The following is a 20,477-nucleotide window of genomic DNA, read 5'->3' as shown; positions in this document are numbered from 1 at the left end:
GCACACAGCATCTCATTCGAGAGTGGTGATCAGTGATACAAGTTCAGCCTTTCACAATGCCAATCTCATTTTGTGTCTCTCTCTCCCAGTGGGAAAGGTCACTAGGAATAAAGGCACTGTGAATAACAAAGACTTTGTTTTTCTCTCCTCTCTTCCTCACAACATTTTCCTTTTCCTGCCTAAAATCAAGCCCTGTCCTTGAGGAATTCTACACTGATGGAAGCTGCATCCTCAGATGAATCCTGGGAATGAGACTGCTCCTTCCTGGAGCTTCATCCCAGTACATCCTTCATCCTCACCATCTGCCCCACAGGCCATAAAGCATCCACACTGGCAGCTCTGCTTGGCACTCTGCAAGGTATCAGCCATCTCCTGGGAAATGTCAAGAGGAGATGAGCCCTCTACCACCTCCAGTCCTGTTCCAGATGGAGCCACCAGTTCAACAGGCACAGCACTGCCCAAACTGGGAAGAGAGCAAGAAGAGACAGAGACAGCACTCCAGCTGAAGTTACCTATCCAGTGGGTTAAAAATGGGATTATAAGATTACTATGGTGTAAATCACAAGAACATCAGCAACTAGCAATTTTAATATCACTTGCTATCGCATTCATTCGGAATAAGCTTCTGGTATCAATTTACTGGCCATCCCTACGACAAAGTACTGCTCTGTACTTTGACTGGGCCCATATTTTAGGGTTTTCTTTCTAGCACCTGTATTTTTGCTAAGAGACGAGGAGCCTCCAGGTCTGACTGTTTCCCTGGTGCTTTCTGCAAGCATGGAAATACTTCTTAACAGGTGTACAAAGATACTGCAGCAGCGATTGCTGCTTTAAAGATTCTGAGCTCCTTTAAGAACCAAATTGTACCATCACCATTCCTGTAAGTCAAAGGATAATCTCAGCAACACAGGATATGTTATTTTCATACATCAGTTTTTCTCTTCTCAAAACTCAGTTTTGCCTTCCAATCTCTTCTAGAGAACAGGCTGGTTCTCCAACTGGAATCCTCACAGGATATTTCGTCTTGTCTAACCTATAAGAAATAAGTCAAATTCTTGTCCTAATTTAAGTTATAATTTAATGTAATTACTGTCCTAATTGATGTAATTCCTGTCAAAGATGTAATTGCTGTTCTAATTTAAGATGTAATTTTTTCCCAATTTAAGATGTAATTTCTGTTGAAAATGCAGATGAAATATGGAATATTGAAATGTTTCAGCAAACAAAAACTTGCATGTAAAAATGATGAAGTATTTCAGCAGATTTCACATCATCACCATGAATAAAACTGTTTTGATTTCTTTTGTTAATTCACTATGTTTTAGGCAATTTCCTGTAATAAACTGTTGATATACAACTGAAGCTGATTTTAAACAAAAGCCATCTTCAGTTCTTTCCATTTCCCAGGCCTAAAATAGAGAATCAAAATGGAATTTTGGGCAGGGGAGAACCCACCTTTATGGAGTTACATCATTGTTGGAGAGGAAAAATCACATAGAAAATTCCTGATCAGTTTTAAGGTACTATAGTATCAAAATAAAAATTGTGTGTACTTCAAGGGTAAGACAATTTCTGAGGCTGAGAGTGTTCATCTGTTTTCTTCTTCTCTTTCATTTACTTCATTTCCTTTCCCAGCTGGTGGCAAATACTTTCATTTCTTGACTTTGTCCTGGATCAGGAGCAAAAAGTGCAGTGGTGCTACAAGACATGTTGTCCTGAAAATCATCCAAACCTTGCTGGTCAAACTACTAGTAGGAAGCCTGCAGAAGACTTATTTATGGTGGGACCCCTGAAGACCCACAACCTATCACCTTCTAACATGGCTTCTACCAGTGACTTTTGTTTGTTTTGTAAAACGGTTATAGCACAATGTCCTATATTACAATACACAATGTATGAATATTTTTAGGATCATCACATCTGTAAGATATCAAGTCTGTTATTTCCTACCTGCTGGACATGCCTTCTCATGTGCTGCAGTTTACCCACTGGCTTAAATGATCCTCATTTCCTCCTATCCTAACCCATTAGGAGCTCTTAGAAACACACATTTTCTGACTTGTACCTGAAGTGGTAACCTCTGACTTTTTAATTTTCCATTTTCCACATAATTAATTGTTGGTTACTTTAAACAAAAGCAGAAGGTTGCTGGAGAAAGGGGGAAAAGGAAACAAGGATATGGAAAGCTCATGTATCCAGTGCGACCCCCTTGGATAAAAGGATAGTTTTATTTCCTTTTCCCTAATTTGTTTCTAGTTGCAGCGCTGAGGTCAGAATAAGCCAAGAGAATGAATGGGATAAACGTCCTGATGGGCTGCCCGAAGCTGCCTGGTGTTACGGATCAGCGTAAAACCAGCTCTCTTTCCTCTGCCTGGGCCGATGTAACTCACTGGAGTGGCAAATTACATCAGACCTACAGCTGTAACCCGACATTATGATTAATTTGATCAGTAATTTCTCCTGTTTTTCATTTTAATCGGTGTGACTATTCTGCTGTGGCAGGTCTTTCAGATCTAATTAAGATAAATTTCAGAGTAAAAGACTTGGCAGAATTTTCGAGTCAAATCCGAGCGTCAAGTGTGAAGACCTGCAGCACCAGTCAATCAATTCCCAGTAAAGACGGCAGGCTGTAACTCAGCAATCAACCCATTAACACTTAAGCAAATTTCATAATCTCCAGGCCTGTGCTTAGTCACTCTCTCAAAACAGTCTGGCTATCAATAAAAAAGAGAAAGCAGTCGTGTTTTTTAAACACCTGCCCTAAACTGCATCTGCTAAAACCACCCCGAGAGTCCACAAGTGGACACTTGGATGGATCTCAGCAATACGGCTGAAACAGGCTTAATTTGAAACTTTAAAACACAGCCTGGAGTGGCCTTTTTTTCTCCCCTTTTTCTCTTTCTCCTTTTGAGGCAGTACCTAGAAGCTGATCAGGCTCCTTCAGGTGCTATTTGTACCAGGAGCCTATAATAACATAACATCAGGGCTATACCCTTCTACAATATAGCTCCTCAATCAGACCCAGTGAGCCCACTAGGTTCTCTGGGTTCCCTTGGTCCACTTGCTTCCAAACAGAAGAATTTCTTTGTCTCACAGAATAGAAACCTATGGTGACTTGCATTTTTTTTTTGGCTTTATTACGAAGGTGTGAGTGGTATGAATGATAGCGGAAAATAAACTCATGCTTTGGCAGATCTTTTTTCCCCCTATTTTTTAGAAATATGAGGGAAATTAAGAGGGATAAATGCTAGCAAACAGATCCATTGGCTTTTAAACAGTGTCTGAGGGGCTGTGTCAATTTTTCCTGTTCCTAAGATCCCCAAGGGTCCTCCTCTCTGCCTAGAGAGGCTCTGGAAATAAAAGACCTTATGGGATATGGATCCTTTCCCAAATTTATCCTGGGAGGATATTATTTATTTATTTCCCCATTTATTAAATACTTAGGTTGCTTTAGGGAGTTTATTAAATGCTCCCATTTCAGAAGCCAGAGCTTGCTGGGCAAACAACTCCACTTTCCTCTCCTTCAGAGAATTCTCTAGCAAATGGTTTCCTATATTAGCCTCAGCTTCTGCCCCTTGGGTGCTAATAATGCCAGTTGTTTTGCTGGAAGATTAATTTCCTTTGCTTTAAATGTGAGTCAGACACCAGTACTCCTTGTGCTTCTGAAAATAGCAACACCTGCAGAGTATATCTGGATGGGCCAGGCAGACAGTGCTCCAACTGAGAGGTTTCCTCAGGGAATGAAGAGACTTGCTTATAAAGTCTTTTTGAGAACCCTTAAACATCTCTGCTTTGTTTAAATGCAGTATTCAACAGCTTTTACAGTGTGAAGTCCCAACGCCTCAAACCCCCCCAAAACAGTGAGCTTCTGGGAGAAGAAAGACATCTGAGGACATCTGAAACTCTACTTGGTCCTGTGGATGAATGCAGTCCTACACCTCACTGAAACTTACTTTTCTGTGGTAATGATGCTTATGCCTATCCAGGTACACATGAGGAGTGGAAGTCTCAAACAAGCTGAGCCAGGAAACCAGCTGGCATGTCTGTGGGCATGGACACCGTGCACCTGGACCAGGGAGCATGGTACAGCACAATGCAGAGACACCCGGGTATCCATCTATGGCAAGCTGCTACACTGCCACATCAGAGTGGCCTAACTGGTGGCAGATCCAGAAGGGGTGAGAGAAGAAAGGAGGCACTGGATGCACTGAAACTCAAAGCCAGTAATTTCTGAAGCAGGGCTCAAGCTGGTGAACAGTAATGCTTGTGTGGTTCACAGAACTACCACACTGGCAAAAGCAGCACAAACATGAGAGGAGAGGAATCACGAGAGCATCTGCAGTGGGTGTGGTATATCTGTGTGTGGTATATCAGTATGACCTTGACTTTCTAGGTAGTGGAAATTTTTACACAGATACCTGCCTCTTCCATTCATGAAATCACCTTTATCAACCCACAAAAATCATTCAGATACTGTAAGACTACTCAGAAATCCAAAACTGTCCACAGAAAAAGATGTTTAAATCTGTCTGAAATGAGCAGGGGCTGAAATATGCAAAATACTCTCAAGAGTTCACCAAGCTCAACTCACTTCAGCTGACTGCAGGGGAGTTTCCATGCTATTAGTTTAGAGCTGCTACCTAGGTCTTGCCCATACCTCCTGGAAACCCACCTAAGATCAGCACTTCAACAGGCTCTCACTAAGCAGGTGATGGGCACGAATAAATGTCCACTGTACATGTCTATATCACTTGTTGCCTTGCGATGTGCAATATCTCAATCCCTGTTGATACCAAAAATTAGGAAATTCTGGAAAATGGATCAAAAGCACAGCATTTGTTCACCATTTATAAAAGATTTCTTTGTCAAACATTACCAGGTAACTTGGGAATAGATTCAAACAGTCAGACATTGCACAGTGTTATATACAGGAGGAAGGCCGGATGATTTTAGCAAACAAGAATCCTCCTCAGTGGTACTTCTGCTGTCGTAGCCTTGATCAAGTTTTTTTGATCTCATGATTCAGTAATCACTAGACAAATACAGCAGGTCTTGGCTGTGAACACAGACATAAAGACAGCCCGTGACTGTAGTCCTTGCAAGCTTATCCCAGATGCCTTTCTCAAACCAACAGAGACTTCGTTGTTTCTTCTGTATCTTAAATATAGGTAAATTTATCAAAGCGTCAGTAAACACTGAGATTTCTGTAAGGCAGAATTTTCCTTAATGAGAAGCTAACCAGTGAATGAGGTGGGGGGCGATGGGAAGGGTGGTTTTGGTTTTGTGACTTTGTGACTGTTGGAGCCTCAGGCATCTGTGTACACATTCTCCCTCATTTACAGCGGAGTGTTTCAGCCTTTCTGCTTTTCTCTTCTCCTTTGTTATAAAAGTGTTGAGGTTCCAAATACATTATTTAAGATTAGTATGAAAAATTAATCTGAAGGAGGTTCTGGTTTTGCTATCCTGGAGTTTGCTATTACTTGGAAGATTTTTCTGCTGTTGTCATCTCCTCGCTTCCCTTCTCCCCTCCTTTTGTTATTATTTTCTTCTCTTCATCATCTTCCGCCAGCTGCAGTTACTGTAGGCAGGCTTCTGTGACAAAAAGGTGCTTTAGGAAAGAGTTCTGAAAACGGACAGAATAATTTTACAGTGGGGCAATCCCTGGGGGATTTCCTGTTTGTCTATTCACACATGAACAGAACAGCAGAAATCATTGGGAATTCTTCTATACCTATAGTGTAGCTCTCCCTTTATAGATCTGGCTGTGGGTACATTCTTCTCATCCATACTGCTGAAAAATACAGTGCCAGCACCAGAAGCTAACCTCTGTTTGGAGCCAGTTAAATATATGCTGCTGATAAAAAGCGCCTTATTCTGGTAGTCAAGCAGAATAATTGGCTACTTAGTACTTGGCTCATCTGATTTTATACAGCATATAATTATGATATTACAGCTCCAGAAATTTAATTGGATGGAAACTCCATAAGTGGTGGTAACCATACTTTGAAGTTGCTACATGCTGACCATTCAATAACCCATATAGTTTGCCATGTAATAACATTAAACATGCACAGGCAAAGTGGATTTTCCCAGAAGTAAAGGATTTAAAGTGCCCGGTTTACAACATGTCTTTCACTTCTGGATTCCTTTGTCTCAGTCCATTGACACAATGGAAGTAAAAATCAGATTACGATTATCTGTATGAGGAATGTCACCATTCTAAAATGAAGGGATGAAATATCACCATGTACCTGCCCATCACCTCCTGAAACACAGCTCTGCTTTGGAAAATTCTCCCCTGGCTTGTCACCTTCTGCAGGTCAGCAATGACCCTGGTTCTGCAGAGGTTTACTTTTACCAGTGTAAATCTGGAGCATCATTAGTAATGTGAGCACAGAATCCAGGCCCTGGAACCTAAAGAGAGGCTTTTCATCTTTCTCCGCAACCATTAAAAGACTTCCTAAACATAATAGTTTTGTAGCTACAATCCAGCCCACTGAACTGAGTAAAGCATAGGGATAAAATTAGAGCAGAGTACTGCAGAACAATCTGTCAGGAATCGTTCTGAGACTTTTAGCTGGTGTATGCTGCACAGGTATTATTAATTCCTGATCAGCCAGCACAAGTACCTCACCCAGGTAGACCTAAGCAAGTCGCTTTCATTTAATTTGCCTTCTGAAGGACATGACAGCATCTGTACATTTTCAGATGTAATTGCTGTTATCCTTCAGAGTTTTTTGAAACAAACACAATCATCCTCCTGAATTACTGACTTTCCATGACAATTTTTTGAGGTTGCATTGTTCTAAACTAATATCTTTCAGACAGATCCTGAATAATGTAAGAGGATAAAGCCCACATGAAAAAATCAAGAATTCAGAAATGAAATTTAAGCTGTCAAACTTTAACTTTGTTGATCTTTATTCCCTTAATATTCTTCAAACAAAACCCATTTCATTCTAGTTCATAAAGCACATTACCTTAGAGGCCGTAATATTGCTGAATTTTGTCCTAGGTCGATTTTTAAGTCAAAGCATTAGACATTTAAAAACTCCACATTCAAAGCAGCTATTATGAACTGGCTCTGTGACCTGCTGCCAAATGGGTGCTCCCTCCTTTTCTTAGTGTTTTAGTTTTTATGTTTTTGTGTAGAAATAAACCCGATTTCAGATCCAGTCTTGAGACCAGATGTATGGGGGTAAGCCAGCTTTCCTCTGCAGGATTTACAATGGAAAGACAAGTTTCACAGAGGGAATCTTACCACTACTCTGCTTTAGTAAAGTACCTGAACACATCCTTCAACCATATATAAAGTGCAACAGCAGTTCCTTTGGAAATATTTTGGAGTCTCACTGGTTTGCATATAAAAAATCTCATCATTCTTTGCAATATGACAGAGCATGTTTCAAGTTCTTAAGTATTTCTTTGGGAAGCTTGAGAAGTATTATACCTGCTGTAGAAATACTGCAGAAAAGGCTAGGAGGCCAAACTGATGGCCCTACACACACTGCTAAGGTGAGGCCTGAAATACTGTGTTAAATTGTGGCTTCTCTTCTGGTTGTCAGCACACGGTGCATTTGTATCTGTCAACAAACTTTGGGGTTTCACAGAATCATAGAATAGTTAGGGTTGGAAAGGGCCTTAAGATCATCTAGTTCCAACCCCCCTGCCACAGGCAGGGACACCTCCCACTAAACCATGCCACTGAAGGCTTTGTCATGGCTATTCAGGGCTATTTAAATGGTGAGGATCAGAGAGGAAAGAATGTTAAAAATACTTATCCTTCAACTCCTTAGTGACTCTTTAATGTTGAGCCAGAGCTGACAGCTAATGACTTCTAATTCCTTAACAGTTGCTCTGAAAGTGTCCCAGTCATGCAGCTGACTTAACAGCACTGCTGAGCTCAGCCCAGGGGAAATGACAGACCTCTCATGCTTGTGTCTTTCATTAAATGTAATCCTAGTTCCTAAGAGGTTTCATAGAATCCCAGATGGGTTTGGGTTAGAAGGGACCTTAAAGCTCCAAACCCCTGCCATGGGCAGGGACATATTCCACTAGAGCAGGTTGCTCCAAGCCCCATCCAACCTTGCCTTGAGCACTGCCAGGGATGGGGCAGCCACAGCTTCTCTGGGCACCCTGTGCCAGCACCTCAGCACCCTCCCAGGGAAGAACTTCTTTCTAATGTCTAAGGAGATGCTCTTCTGCTGACCTGCAATCCCTCTCCAGGCTCTGGGTATCTATTTCTGGCACTGGCATCAAGCTGGTAGGAGTGGGATGGATTGAGAATCTCCTTCCCCCAGCAACTTTGGTTTAAAGCCCTCTTCAGCAGCTTGGCAAGCCTATGACTGAAGATGCTCTTCCCCTTTTCTGTCACAGGAATAGTGTTTGAACTAAGACCACCTCAGAGTACTTGGTTCCCCCCTTCCACTTTTGTTAAGTCTACCACATCCAGACCACCCTCAGAAGGGAAGCTGTAGGACAAGCGTGCTGAAGAGAAAGATGTGCCAAGGTATGTCCATGAAAACTGACACTGGCACCTCCCATGCAAGAAAATACTGGTTTTACTTACTTTTATTGTACTTCTGCAAGTGAGGTATGACCCTGGAGAGCTAACAGTAGAAAGGGCTTCTACTGGCCTGTACCTGTAGGTCACAGATGAGGCTGGAAGTACTCAGGTTCAGTTGAGATTTACACTAAGGTCAGAGGGCATGTGAGAGCTAAGGCTTCAGATTCAGTGTTAGTACAACCCTCTTGAGGTATGTGGACTGACATAATCCCTCTTTCTCCCTACCCCAACCCTAATTTATGTATGCATTTGCTTTGTCTGGAAAACTGAATCCCTTTTGAAGCATAATATACAGCAGGCAGTTTCAGCAACATATAGTGTACACAGTTAGCATGCATACATCACAGCTGCACCAAGACAATAAAATCTAACAGAAGCTCCTCTGGAAATATTCCTGTCTCTGTATGTCAAAAATCTGCATACTAAAGAGTCCCAAAGCACTCACTAGCATGACAGACTGGGCATTAAGTGGTGCCCAAGTAGCCCTTCAGACAATACACAGAAGAAGCTCTAGAAACGTTATGCTCTACTATAAGAAAAAGCTTACAGAGCAAGGACACATCTCTTGTGGACTTTTAAGTCTATTATCTAAACCACTAAAAATCAGATTTGATGCAATTTAGTTGAAGCTTAAATTAATGCAGGCTTAACTGACCACACAGCAAACACAGCTTCTTGTAAACCAATTCCCTTAATTGTCTGAAAAAGGATTTTTTAATTATTAAACTAATGCAGTTTAATTTCTGCAGGAAATGGAGCCAGACCAGTGTGGAGAAAACCTTTAAAGTCAGCCTTAAAATTTAGAGAATAAAGTGGATAGAGACTTTGCTGGTTTCTAAGTGCAGGTGAACACCAAAGTATTAGAAATTAGGACCACTGGATCAGAGCTCTCCTCCTTCTGCCCAGGAATTCTAAGCCAGGCAGAGCCCAGCATAAGGGTGGGTGCCACAGCTGTAGGTCTATTAACAAACATCCCTATCATTGAAGTGAGCATGGAGAAAAAGCATTAACAGCATTCGTAGCTTTGGAGCCTATAGTGAGACTCTTCACAAAAGTATTAGATTCTTAGCAGGATAAACATTTGGATTGCAAGAGAAAGAATAACCCATCCATCCCTTGCACATGACCACCAGCAGAAGATCTGTGTGTTTTTAGGAACAGTCAGGATTATCTACCAATGAACAGCTAACTTTGCTGTCCTTGTAAGTTATCATAAAGGGTGACTGCTAGGCAAACACCATTTGAGAAGGTCACAGGCTGGCAAAAACCAGTTTTCTATGGGGCTTATGATATGGACTTCAAGGGCAAAAGATATTTACTCTTCAGAAAGCAGCAGACTAGGACCATTATTAATTATGCTCTTCTGTTTTATCAGGTCTTTTAGCTGTTCTACTCTGCATATCTGTAAGGATTAACTAAGACAAGGCGGAATTTCTCAGCCTGTATGGTCAGAAATTATAACCTTCACTTGACCTCCCCTTGCAGTGGAGGGAGAGTGTGCATTTTCTTGTTAGACTTAGAGACTTGTACACAGTGTCCTACCTGCAATGGATTTGGTGAAGTAAGAGGAGATGGAAGGCCATGCCCTGGTGACTGGCTGGGTTTCTGAGGGGAGCTGGAGGACTGTGAGGCCAGAGGCGGCTGGCTCTGGCTCTGGGACTGTGTTTGGTTTTGCTGCGGTGGTGCTGCCGGCTGTGGCTGTGTCTGCTGGGTCTGCTGGGGTGGCTGTGGAGTCTGTGCCTGCTGACCTTGCTGCTGCTGCTGGCTTTGCTGCTGTTGCTGTTGGTGCTGGAGCTGCTGAAGATGCTGAAGCTGTTGAAGCTGGGAATTCAGGGATGAGGTAGCTGTGAATTGAAGAAAGAAAAGAGAGTTATGTAGGTTTCAGAAGTACTGTGTTAAAGATAACACTGGATTAAATTCTGGTTCTGTTACATTGTGGGACACATTGCCCACTGAGGTCAGCTGGCCTCAGACTTCAGGCTGTTGCAGGAAACACATTCCTAACAATAACATCCTGTAATTCTGCCAGTCCAGTTCTGTGGTGAGAACAGGACTTCACTGGAGGCAAGGAAGGCAAACCTTGGAAAGGCTACAGCTCTGCACACAGGATGGGTGCCAGAGCTGACCAGCAGCCTGTGCTCAGACAGCTTACCAGTGAAGCCAATGAGAATTCTGTGTGCCTGGAGAAGAGGCAAACAGGATGTGCTATGCACAGAGCATAGCAAGAACTCATAACATGAACTGTGTGCTGTTAAATAAAGGAGGAGAAAATCAGAGTTGTAAAATAAAGGATGCTCTGAAAAGAGCTTTGTCATGTCTTTATACAGCAGGTGTCAGGAAATAAAACCTTCAGCTGTGAAAATCCTTGTGCAATGCATAGGTAACAAACATACCCAATAAAATGCTTGTGTGTCTGAAATTAGAACTGTTCTGTATCATTCACATCTAAAAGCAATAAGGCACTCTTGTGAAATAGAGTAGGTATCCTCTGCGCTTGCACTGCTCACTTACATCTGGTAGTAAAGGTCTGTTGTGCTTTGCTAGCATGCTCCAAAGCTGAGGGTCGGAAATTAGTAGCTCACATCAACCTACTAGTATAGAGGAGGAAGCTTTATTTCCCAGAGACACTTGAATTGACTAGGGCATTAATTAAGTTCAGGAAGGGAGGAAGTGTGCCACAGGGATGTCAGTAAGGAAGAACAGCTCTAAGCAGCAACCAGAACATCACAGGAAGCTGATGCTTTCTGGGGTAATGCCCCGAATAAGTCACATGAGTCTCCGGCCTTACCCACTGTAATCAGCATCTTGGGGGCTGTGATAGATGGCTGTAAGATCCCAAAAGGAACAGCTTACAAGGTCATTGCACTATTCTGCACGCTGTATACTGCTTTGCCAACACTACTCTGTATTCTAATTTCTATCAGCAGAAGCCAAAGTAACCTGGGAATGAACCAAATTTATTACTTCTAAAATGCCATTCAGATTCAATGGCCAGAACCTCTGCTCACCAAGTTATTTGTGGATTGGCAGATAAAGCCAAGCCATCTCCACTTTCTTTCCATGCCAACTGCCCTATTTTAACTTTCTAGATGTCTATGCCCTGGGGATGAACCTCAGGTCTTAGTACAACTTATGAAATCAATGAGCCATAAACTGGAATAAGCAGAAGAAAAAAGAAAATAAAATGGAGAAAGATGAGGCAGAATGATAAGCCAGAAAAGGCTGTATGAAGGAAAAGCAAAAGGCTTGGTAGGAAGAGCTGTTGGTCATCCATTCTTATACTCACAACTGCTCTAAATTTTCTCTCACCAGAGGCAGGAATCATACCACAGGTATGCCTTATTAGAATTATAGTCATGTGTATGTGACTTCAGCAAAGGACCTGAAAAATGCAGGGAAGGAGGACTGGTAACACCAATATATTCCATCAATAAAGTTACTGTGGAAGTTTTGTGTTTCAACACAAACCAGTAACTATCAGATTAAAAACTCACATGGTACCCCATGCAAAATAAATCAGCCTGGAGAAATAAGGGTACACTCCCATCAATCCCACAATCAGGTCTCATACCTAAATACCCCAGAATCAAAGGTAAATGCAAATATAATCTAAGGAATAGGAGAACTAAGAATGGAGAAGGTCTGTATACAAAAAAGCAACTGCATAGACAAATATTTACCATAGCAGGAAGCAACTCAGATGGCAAGCAATAATATTCACCAGTTCTATCTGTAGGTGTGTACACAGATGTCATGGTTTAAGCCCAGCCAGCAACACAGAACCACACAGCTGCCTGCTCACTCTCCCCTTTTTCTCTCCCCACTCAGAGGGATGGGGGAGGAGAATCGAAAGAATGTAACTCCCACGGGTTGACATAGGAACAGTCCAGTAACTAAGGTATAACACAAATCACTACTGCTACCACCATTAGTAGTAATGATAAGGGAAATAACAAGGGAAGAAAATACAACCATTCACCACCCACTGGCTGATACCCATCCTGACCTCAGCAGTGATCTCACCCTTCTGAGTAACTGCCCCCAGTTTCTATACTGGCCATGATGTGCTGTAGTGTGGAATACCTCTTTGGTTAGTTTGGGTCAGGTGTCCTGTCTCTGCTTCCTCCTGGCTTCCCCTCCTCCCTGGCAGAACATGAGACTCACAAAGTCCTTGGTCAGAGTAAACGTTACTGAGCAACAACTAAAAACATCGGTGTTATCAGTGCTGTTCCCAGGCGGAAAGTCAAAACCACAGCACTGCACCAGCTGAGAAGGGGAAAAAATGACTGCTACTGCTGAACCCAGGACAACAGAGTGGAAAGACGCTTCCCATTCCTATTAGGGAAAACCGGACCTAGACCAGCTCTTTATCTTGTGCAGGCCATTTCCTTACTTGTGCTAGTTTAGCAATCTGGACAAACCAGCTCTGCAAGGCTGCTCTGAATCTCTTCTCTGCCCAATCTGTGGCTGTGTCTGGGATTGCACCAGCCCAGGTATAGGACCTTGCACTTGTCATGGTTAAACTTCATGAGGTTGGCATCAGCCCACCTCACAAGCGTGTCAAGGTCCCTCTGGATGGCATTCCTTCCCTCCAGCGTATCAACCAAATCACACAGCTTGGTGTCATCGGCAAACTTGCTGAGGGTGCACTCAATCCCACTGTCCATGTCACTGACAAAGATGTTGAACAAGACCGGTCCCAACATCAATCCCTGAGGGACACCAAATATGGCCAGCAATTAACAGAATACTGAAAGTATCTATCTGAGATAACATGAAGTAACATAGGATGGAGGGATCATGTGAGTCTGATAACATAAAAGTGAAAAATTGGGTCAGTGCTAAATTTTTGTCAATGATCTTATGTTTGAACTTACAGGATGCAAAAAGTATCTGTTGACGGAACATTTAAGATAAAGCATCACTGCCTGGACTTCTTAAAACGGTGACATACAAGACATGAGGAGAATGGTAACGAAGCTCAAAGTGCAAAATAAATGGTTATGACAAACTAAAACAAACGAGGGGGTGGTTACATTATATTGCAAAAAGATTTCTTGGTCTATGTGTGTGCATGTAGATCAGATCAATCAGAAGACTGATATTTAATAATCATTAGTATTAGTGTTCCCCACAGAGCACATGCGTTTCTTTGAGGATGCTTTTGTTGCAATGTTGCCTGTGATATAATTAGCCCTGCAAAATTCGAGTTGAAAAGATAGAAACAGTACTGATCTGTTCGTTAACCACTGCACAAAAATCCATGCATACTGAAATAGAATCATAGAATAGTTAGGGTTGGAAAGGACCTGAAGATCATCAAGTTCCAACCCCCCTGCCATAGGCAGGGACACCTCACACTAAACCATGTCACCCAAGGCTTTGTCCAACATGGCCTTGAACACTGCCAGGGATGGAGCATTCACAACCTCCCTGGGCAACCCATTCCAGTGCCTCACCAGCCTAACAGTAAAGAATTTCTTCATTATATCCAATCTAAACTTCCCCTGTTGAAGTTTTAACCTGTTACCCCTTGTCCTGTTCTACAGTCCCTAATGAAATGTAGCTTTACTAAATGTCTGAAAGTACTTAACAAAGATTCCACTGTTGCACGTGTTGGGATTTACTTGCTAGGAGAGTTATCCTCATGGCGTAGGCCTCAGTTCCATTAACAAGTCATGTCTTTGATCAGCTGCTGAATTACATTCTTAAAAATTAAATCTTCATTAAGCTTCCATTTTCCACAAGACTCTGCTGAATAGGCATTTTGATTCGAGCATTCTTTCTTCTGACAATACATCAACCAAGGGACAGAATCCATAGAGCTAAGCACCAATAAGACAGCAAGCCAGTCACTCACTCCCCACTGGCTGGGATGGGGAGGAAAACTGGAAGAATGCAAACCTCACAGGTTGAGATAAGAACAGTTTAAATAACTAAAAAAATATAGCAATAATAGAAATAATAACAACAGTAACAATATGAATAATAGTGAACAACAAATAAGGAGAAATCAAAATTCAGGAAACACAAGTGATGCACAACACAATTGCTCACCACTGGCTGACCAATACCCAGCCTGACCTGAGCAGAGATCGGTTCCTTCCAGGTCACTCCCCCCCCCAGTTTCTATGCTGGGCATGACGTGCTCTGGTATGGAATACCCCTTTGGCCAGTTTGGGTCAGGCTCTGCTCCCTCCTGGCTTCTTGTGTCCCTCTTCACTGGCAGAGCAGGAGAGACTGAAAAGTCCTTGACTGAGGTAAGCACTACTGAGCAACAGCTAAAACCAGCAGTGCATTATCAGCACTGTTCTCAGGCTGAAGCCAAAACACAGCACTGTACCAGCTACAAGGAAGAAAAATAACTCTATTCCAGCTAAACCCAGGACAAGAGGGAGAGACAAGGGGAAAATATGCCTCAAGAGCTTTTTATCTTTAACCTAAAATTTTACAGGTTCAGATCCTACTGATCTGCTAATGTTGAATGGCCACCTCTGACATACTTCTGTGCACTGACAATGTGTGCATGTGCAGTCACACAGGCAAGCTGACTTGTGTGGTGAATGAAGAGGGTCTGAAGCTGACCTGGAAAACACCAAGCTTGTAAATTCTGTGGCTATGTCCAGCACTCTCAAGTAAGAGCTTGATACAGGGATTTCTTTTTCATTCCCCATCTAGGAGCAGAAAGCTTTGCATTCAGTACTGCTTAATACTTGAATGCTGGCCGATGCAGGAATAACAGTATCTCCACCATTCACTTTTGTACTGGAAATGCACACATCCTTGCTGGGGTGGGAGGTTGTGCCTCAGGGAAAACTGTTGATGGAAAAAAGTTACTTTATGGAAAAGTTTCTAAGTTCATTGCCAGCAACTGCGGAGAATTATTTAAATAACTTGTCTTTTCACATAATTCCTTTAAAAAGTCTCTCCGGAGCCCACTATCAAGCTGAGCTATAAATTGCATCGAAGTAGCTTAGTAAGGTATGACTGTTTAACCTGCTGTTGCTAAACAAATAGATAGGAAATTGGTAGAAGGGCTGTTAGATCAGACAAGGCTTTCCCTAAGCCACACAGTAGGTGTACTGCAAAGGTGGATTTAGGGCTTGGGATCATGCCTGCAGTCCAGTGTTCCTGCTGCCTGATTGCACTGCCTTTCACAATGTGTGTACTAGCCACAGCAGGGGTTGTGTCATATTATTGTTTGCAATCAAATCCAATCCAACTCCCAGAGCTTGCTTGCATAGCTCATCCATTATAAATCGTATACCTGTCTAGCATTTGTCACTTTCTGCAGAGCTTGGAGCCTGATGGAATTTCAGGTGGTACAACAGCGCAATGTCTGCATGTATAAAAGATAACATGCACTGCCTACCTCACAGGAATCTTTTTATGACTTACTGGCAAACAGCTGGGTAAAACTTTGACACATTTAAGTAAGAAGTGCCTACCTGCTTTCAGAATTGCATTCGAGAATTAAAAAGGCTTGTAAAAAAGTTGCAGAAAGTTGTTTAAAGAAGACAACATAAAGTACATCACCTTAAAAGAGAGATAATTAACCAAAAATGCATGGAAGCTATGGAACACTGAGAGGAAAATCCACAAAAGCTGTGTGACATCTCAACTTGCCTTAAGAAATATACATGCTGAATATCTACCAGGTATCCAAAAAGACGGTAAGAAGAACTAATATCGACAAAGACACAATGGCATGAGGGTTCTTCAAACTTAGGCTTTAACTATCATTTCTTGGTTGCTGCAGTGCCAGGGCAGACTTCCCAAGGGATCACCTCATGTTTTATGATCCCACTTTAAGCAGATTATACTTAGCCACAGTATTGGAGCATTTACATTAGAATAAGAGATATGGAGTTAAGTGGTGTAAATGGATGGTCCAGAAGCAGCAAAAACAACCTTTCTGATCTCCACAGCCACCTGCTTCTGTCACAGACCTCAGACATCTTTAAGGACTTGGAGAAAGTTATGATCTAAGGAACACACACATTCCTGACTCCTTCTGGGGGATGCCTTAGGCACAAGGCTGCTGTGCATTTACAGTATTTACATAAAATGTGTCTTTTCACATTTTTCTTGTATCTTCTGTTCCTGTGCTGGTTACCTACACAGGAATCTGAAATGAAACTAAAATGCCCTTCTGTCCAGTGGTGCAATGGGAAAAATTTACCTCTACTGCAAGCATGCTGAGAAGTAGTCTCATCCATGACGGGGGGAAAGATCTATGACTGGGTTTTTCTTAGTGGCAAAACTGAAAAGGCTTTGTCTTCAAATCCCAATCCTGATTGTATTGATGGAGAGTAGTATCAACCGCCTGCTGCCTCTGGCTAATGTTATCACTTGAGTGTGGGAATGGCTCTGGCTGTATTTTAAATAAAAATATACATTTCAAAGTTTAATCACATTTCTCCAAAAAGCAAGGACCAGAAGAAAGCCCACAAATGTTTGTATAATGAAGAAATGTAAAAGAAATTGCAAATGTTTATATAATGAGAAAAATTAGGACTCTTTCACCTCTCGTTCACAACATAAACTCAGACCTCTACAGTGCCTGGCAGAAGATCAAATTAATGTTCAGGGATTCAATTTGTATCTAGAATTTGCTCTTGTGGATAAGCTTCACATAATGTCTGATTTATTTCATTACTGTTTTGTGCATGTTTGTTTCTGTGTAAAGAGGAAGAAAGGGCAGGAGGAATAAGAGACAATTTTAGCCTAGAAACTATCGTGCCACTTTATCCTCTACCCTCTTATTTACATAATTGCATAGATGTTCTTCAGTGCCTTCTACAATGTACAATGGACTAAAAAGGAGAAACTCGTACATTAAACCTTCTCCTGTTTGACTGAGCACAGAGCTTGACTCTTCCCATTTCAAGGGCCTAATGCCTTTTTCCACTTCCCCAGTAATGGAGAATGCATTTGCATTGCCTTAAACTGAAAAGTGTAACTAACTAAAGCATCTGGGCTTGCGTTCGAACTGACATGGCCAGCTTTTCTCTTCCACCCTGTTGTTTCTCTTCTAATGAGGTTTATGCCTTTCTTTTAACATATTTCTCAGGACTGAATGCACAGGCTGAACAGTCTAACGCAAGCCCATCTTTACACTCTCTCCCTCCTGGGTAATGAGCGGTAGGTGAGCCAAATACCCAATGTGGTCTTGCATATGCTTGAATTTTCTTTTTGAGAGAAAAATGTGAGTTGTGTTAAAGCACCATCTTTGGGGGTTAGGGGGAAGGAAGGGTTGGGCTTGTGGATGAAGAGATTAGTAATGGGATATGGAGCATCTTACTTCTCAATCAGTGGTTCAAATCTAGTCTAGGTCAACACAGGGAACAAAAGTCACTGCACTTTAATAGTGCTTTTGAGTGTTTGCTACCTGATAGAAGATTTATTAGATGTATATGTATTCACACACAGATACCCACAGAGAGCCAGCACTGGAAGCAGTCTGTCACACAGTCAAGGTAATAAACTGATGGTCTCCCAATACCTATTAGGAAGATCATAAAGACTACAGCTTTGGATGGCATCAATTGACATCTTTATTTGTACTTTTGGAAGAGAGGCTAAGGATAGGAAAAGTAAAGAAACCAAGCATCTTCTCCTTCCTAAAGGTCATCCTTCAAGGTTACAGCTACAGAACACAGATGGGGTTATGGAGAGATACTGGCATTGCCAAAGCTCCTCTGTACCAATTCTGCAGAGAAACAGAGGGCTTTGCTTTCTACTGTTGTCATATGCAACATCTTTCATAAGCACTAAATTTACTTTAAAGAATATAGGCAATAAAAAGGAAGTATTAAGAAGAAAACCATCATAATTTATATGGTGCCTGTGGTGTCTCCACATTTTGATGAATACTGGAGCTTCCCTGAAAAATGATCCACTGCATGGAATAAATCTGACATTTTTTCCCTTATCAACCTTAAAATGTACAATGATCCACTAAAATCTTAAGGAAATAAAAAAAGTGAAAGGAAGAAAAAGTTGTTCTAGGTAGAGAGCTTGACTAAGCATCAGGGCAAGCATATTTGGAATACTTTCCATTTTAAGATAATCTAGGGGCTATTTTCCTCTAGTTTATGACAACACTCTGTGAGTAAAGTTCCCTCAGTGTATTGTAAAAACTGCATTAACCTATTTAAAATGCCCAAAGGCAAGAACAAGCTGGAGAAATTAGACTTTAATAAGCCATTTGCTTCCTCAGCTCAAATGGGACCTTAGGCCTCATACTGTACAGATGGCTGAAACATTAACTGGAGGCAGGGTATCATCAAGACACGGGGGATCAATCAAGGAGTTGTCTTGGGACCCTCATACAAAGACAGGCAATTAAAAACCTACCATAACATAGTCTGAGGGCAATGTAAGTATTTGAATGCCAAAGGCTGGGTGTCAAGCAAGCTATTAGCTAGATCTAGTAAACTAATTTTATCAGCTTATGGGGTTTTGTGGTGAAAACATGACTTTCTCAGAGATCAGGGGCCAGAATCTTAACATCAAGTCTTCATACCAGACAAAAGTAGTTTTCTAGTTACAAAGAGAAGGACTGGTCCCAGATTGTCTGAGAACAGAATAGTGTTGGACTGGAAAATCAAATAGACTGCCATAGTATTCCTACAGATCGAATTTCCAGGCTCTGTTGAGCCCAGAACGTTCCTATGGATGAGAATTTAAGATAACCTCCCATTTCTTGGGGAAAAAATCTGCAGGAGTCCTTTGAAAGAAACTAATTGACAGAGAAAAAAATTATCATCTAAATGCCAACAGAGCCGGATATAAGATTTCACAGGCAAAGGGATGTGACAGGCAACACAAATTAAGTTTAAAACAACAGTCTGCTGACTCAGAGAACAATGACCATGACTCATAATGGACATCAGACAAAGGCTGGGCACTCTGTGCACATACAACCTTTAACAAGAACTGCAGCTTATTTATTTCCTCCCTTGTCTCTTTCAAATGCTCTAATATTGATGGGAACCATACATTCCATGGCACTTACGCAGACTAAGTGTTTGGCATGCCTTGAAGTAGCAATGCTTGTAAGAAAAAGCAGTGCAATGACATACCGCCCCAGAAGCTTTGGATGAGGCAGATTCCTGCAGCTCAGAGAGCCACGGGTCCCCAGTTCACCGGGTCCCCCCCCCCCCCATTTCTATTGGCAAGGTGGCCATGCAAGGCTTTGGGGCAAAGTCTTCTCAAGAGGAACTGGTTGAACTGCCTCGTGGCTTCAAAGGGTGATTTTGCATTCTTTCAGATAAACGATCTGCAGTTGCATCTTCTATAATTGTTTATGGCAAATAGCTCCTCTGACAAAGAAATATTTACCCAGGTATAGCTTCAGCAATGGTTCTTTGAAGATAAGGAATTATTAGAAGTCTCTTCAAAGTGTCTTTGAAGTGAGCCATGTTTCCTTAACTAAAAGCGAAGTTACTGTAAGTGAAATGTAGTGGGGGGTTGTATATGTGTGGGTTTGGGCTTTTTTAAACAATACAATTGAATAGTGGATCAAAGTGTTTCTGGATTAAAAGGTTGGCCTTGATGCTGAGCTTGTGGAAGTGTCCTGAGAATGACAAAGAACAATGTCACTTTCCCCCAGTCTCAGCTGAGGGAAGCAGCAGAGGGTACCATGCCCACCAGGTGACTTGGTATGACTGGTTGCTTTCATCTCGCAGACTCTCATTATGTCCAAGTTTCTATCACTTTCCACTTCCAGTCTATTCTGAAAGCTGGCAAACATGAGACAACTTTTTTATTAAGAACTCCAAGACTCAAGCAGCTGCAAATTCTGTTCCCACTGTGCAATTCCAGCTAGAGAAGTTAGCTGAGCAGCAATAAGGACAGGCCATGGAACAATTCAGAAAACAGAAGTGTGTACACTATAAGGAGAGAG

At 41.9% G+C, this 20,477-nt stretch overlaps 1 protein-coding gene across 1 annotated transcript in view; it reads right to left on the bottom strand.

Annotated features, from left to right (window-relative positions):
- Positions 1-20,477, bottom strand: part of POU6F2 (POU class 6 homeobox 2) — a 297,021-nt gene that overhangs the window by 82,189 nt on the left and 194,355 nt on the right. Inside the window, exon 5 of the mRNA XM_013128511.3 lies at positions 10,109-10,410. Within this exon, the coding sequence (XP_012983965.3) occupies positions 10,109-10,410 (302 nt within the window). The remainder of the gene's footprint in view (positions 1-10,108; positions 10,411-20,477) is intronic.

The sequence above is a fragment of the Melopsittacus undulatus genome, chromosome 1 (genome assembly GCF_012275295.1).
Source record: "Melopsittacus undulatus isolate bMelUnd1 chromosome 1, bMelUnd1.mat.Z, whole genome shotgun sequence".
NCBI lineage: Eukaryota > Metazoa > Chordata > Aves > Psittaciformes > Psittaculidae > Melopsittacus > Melopsittacus undulatus.
This window is presented reverse-complemented; position numbering and strand designations above follow the sequence as displayed.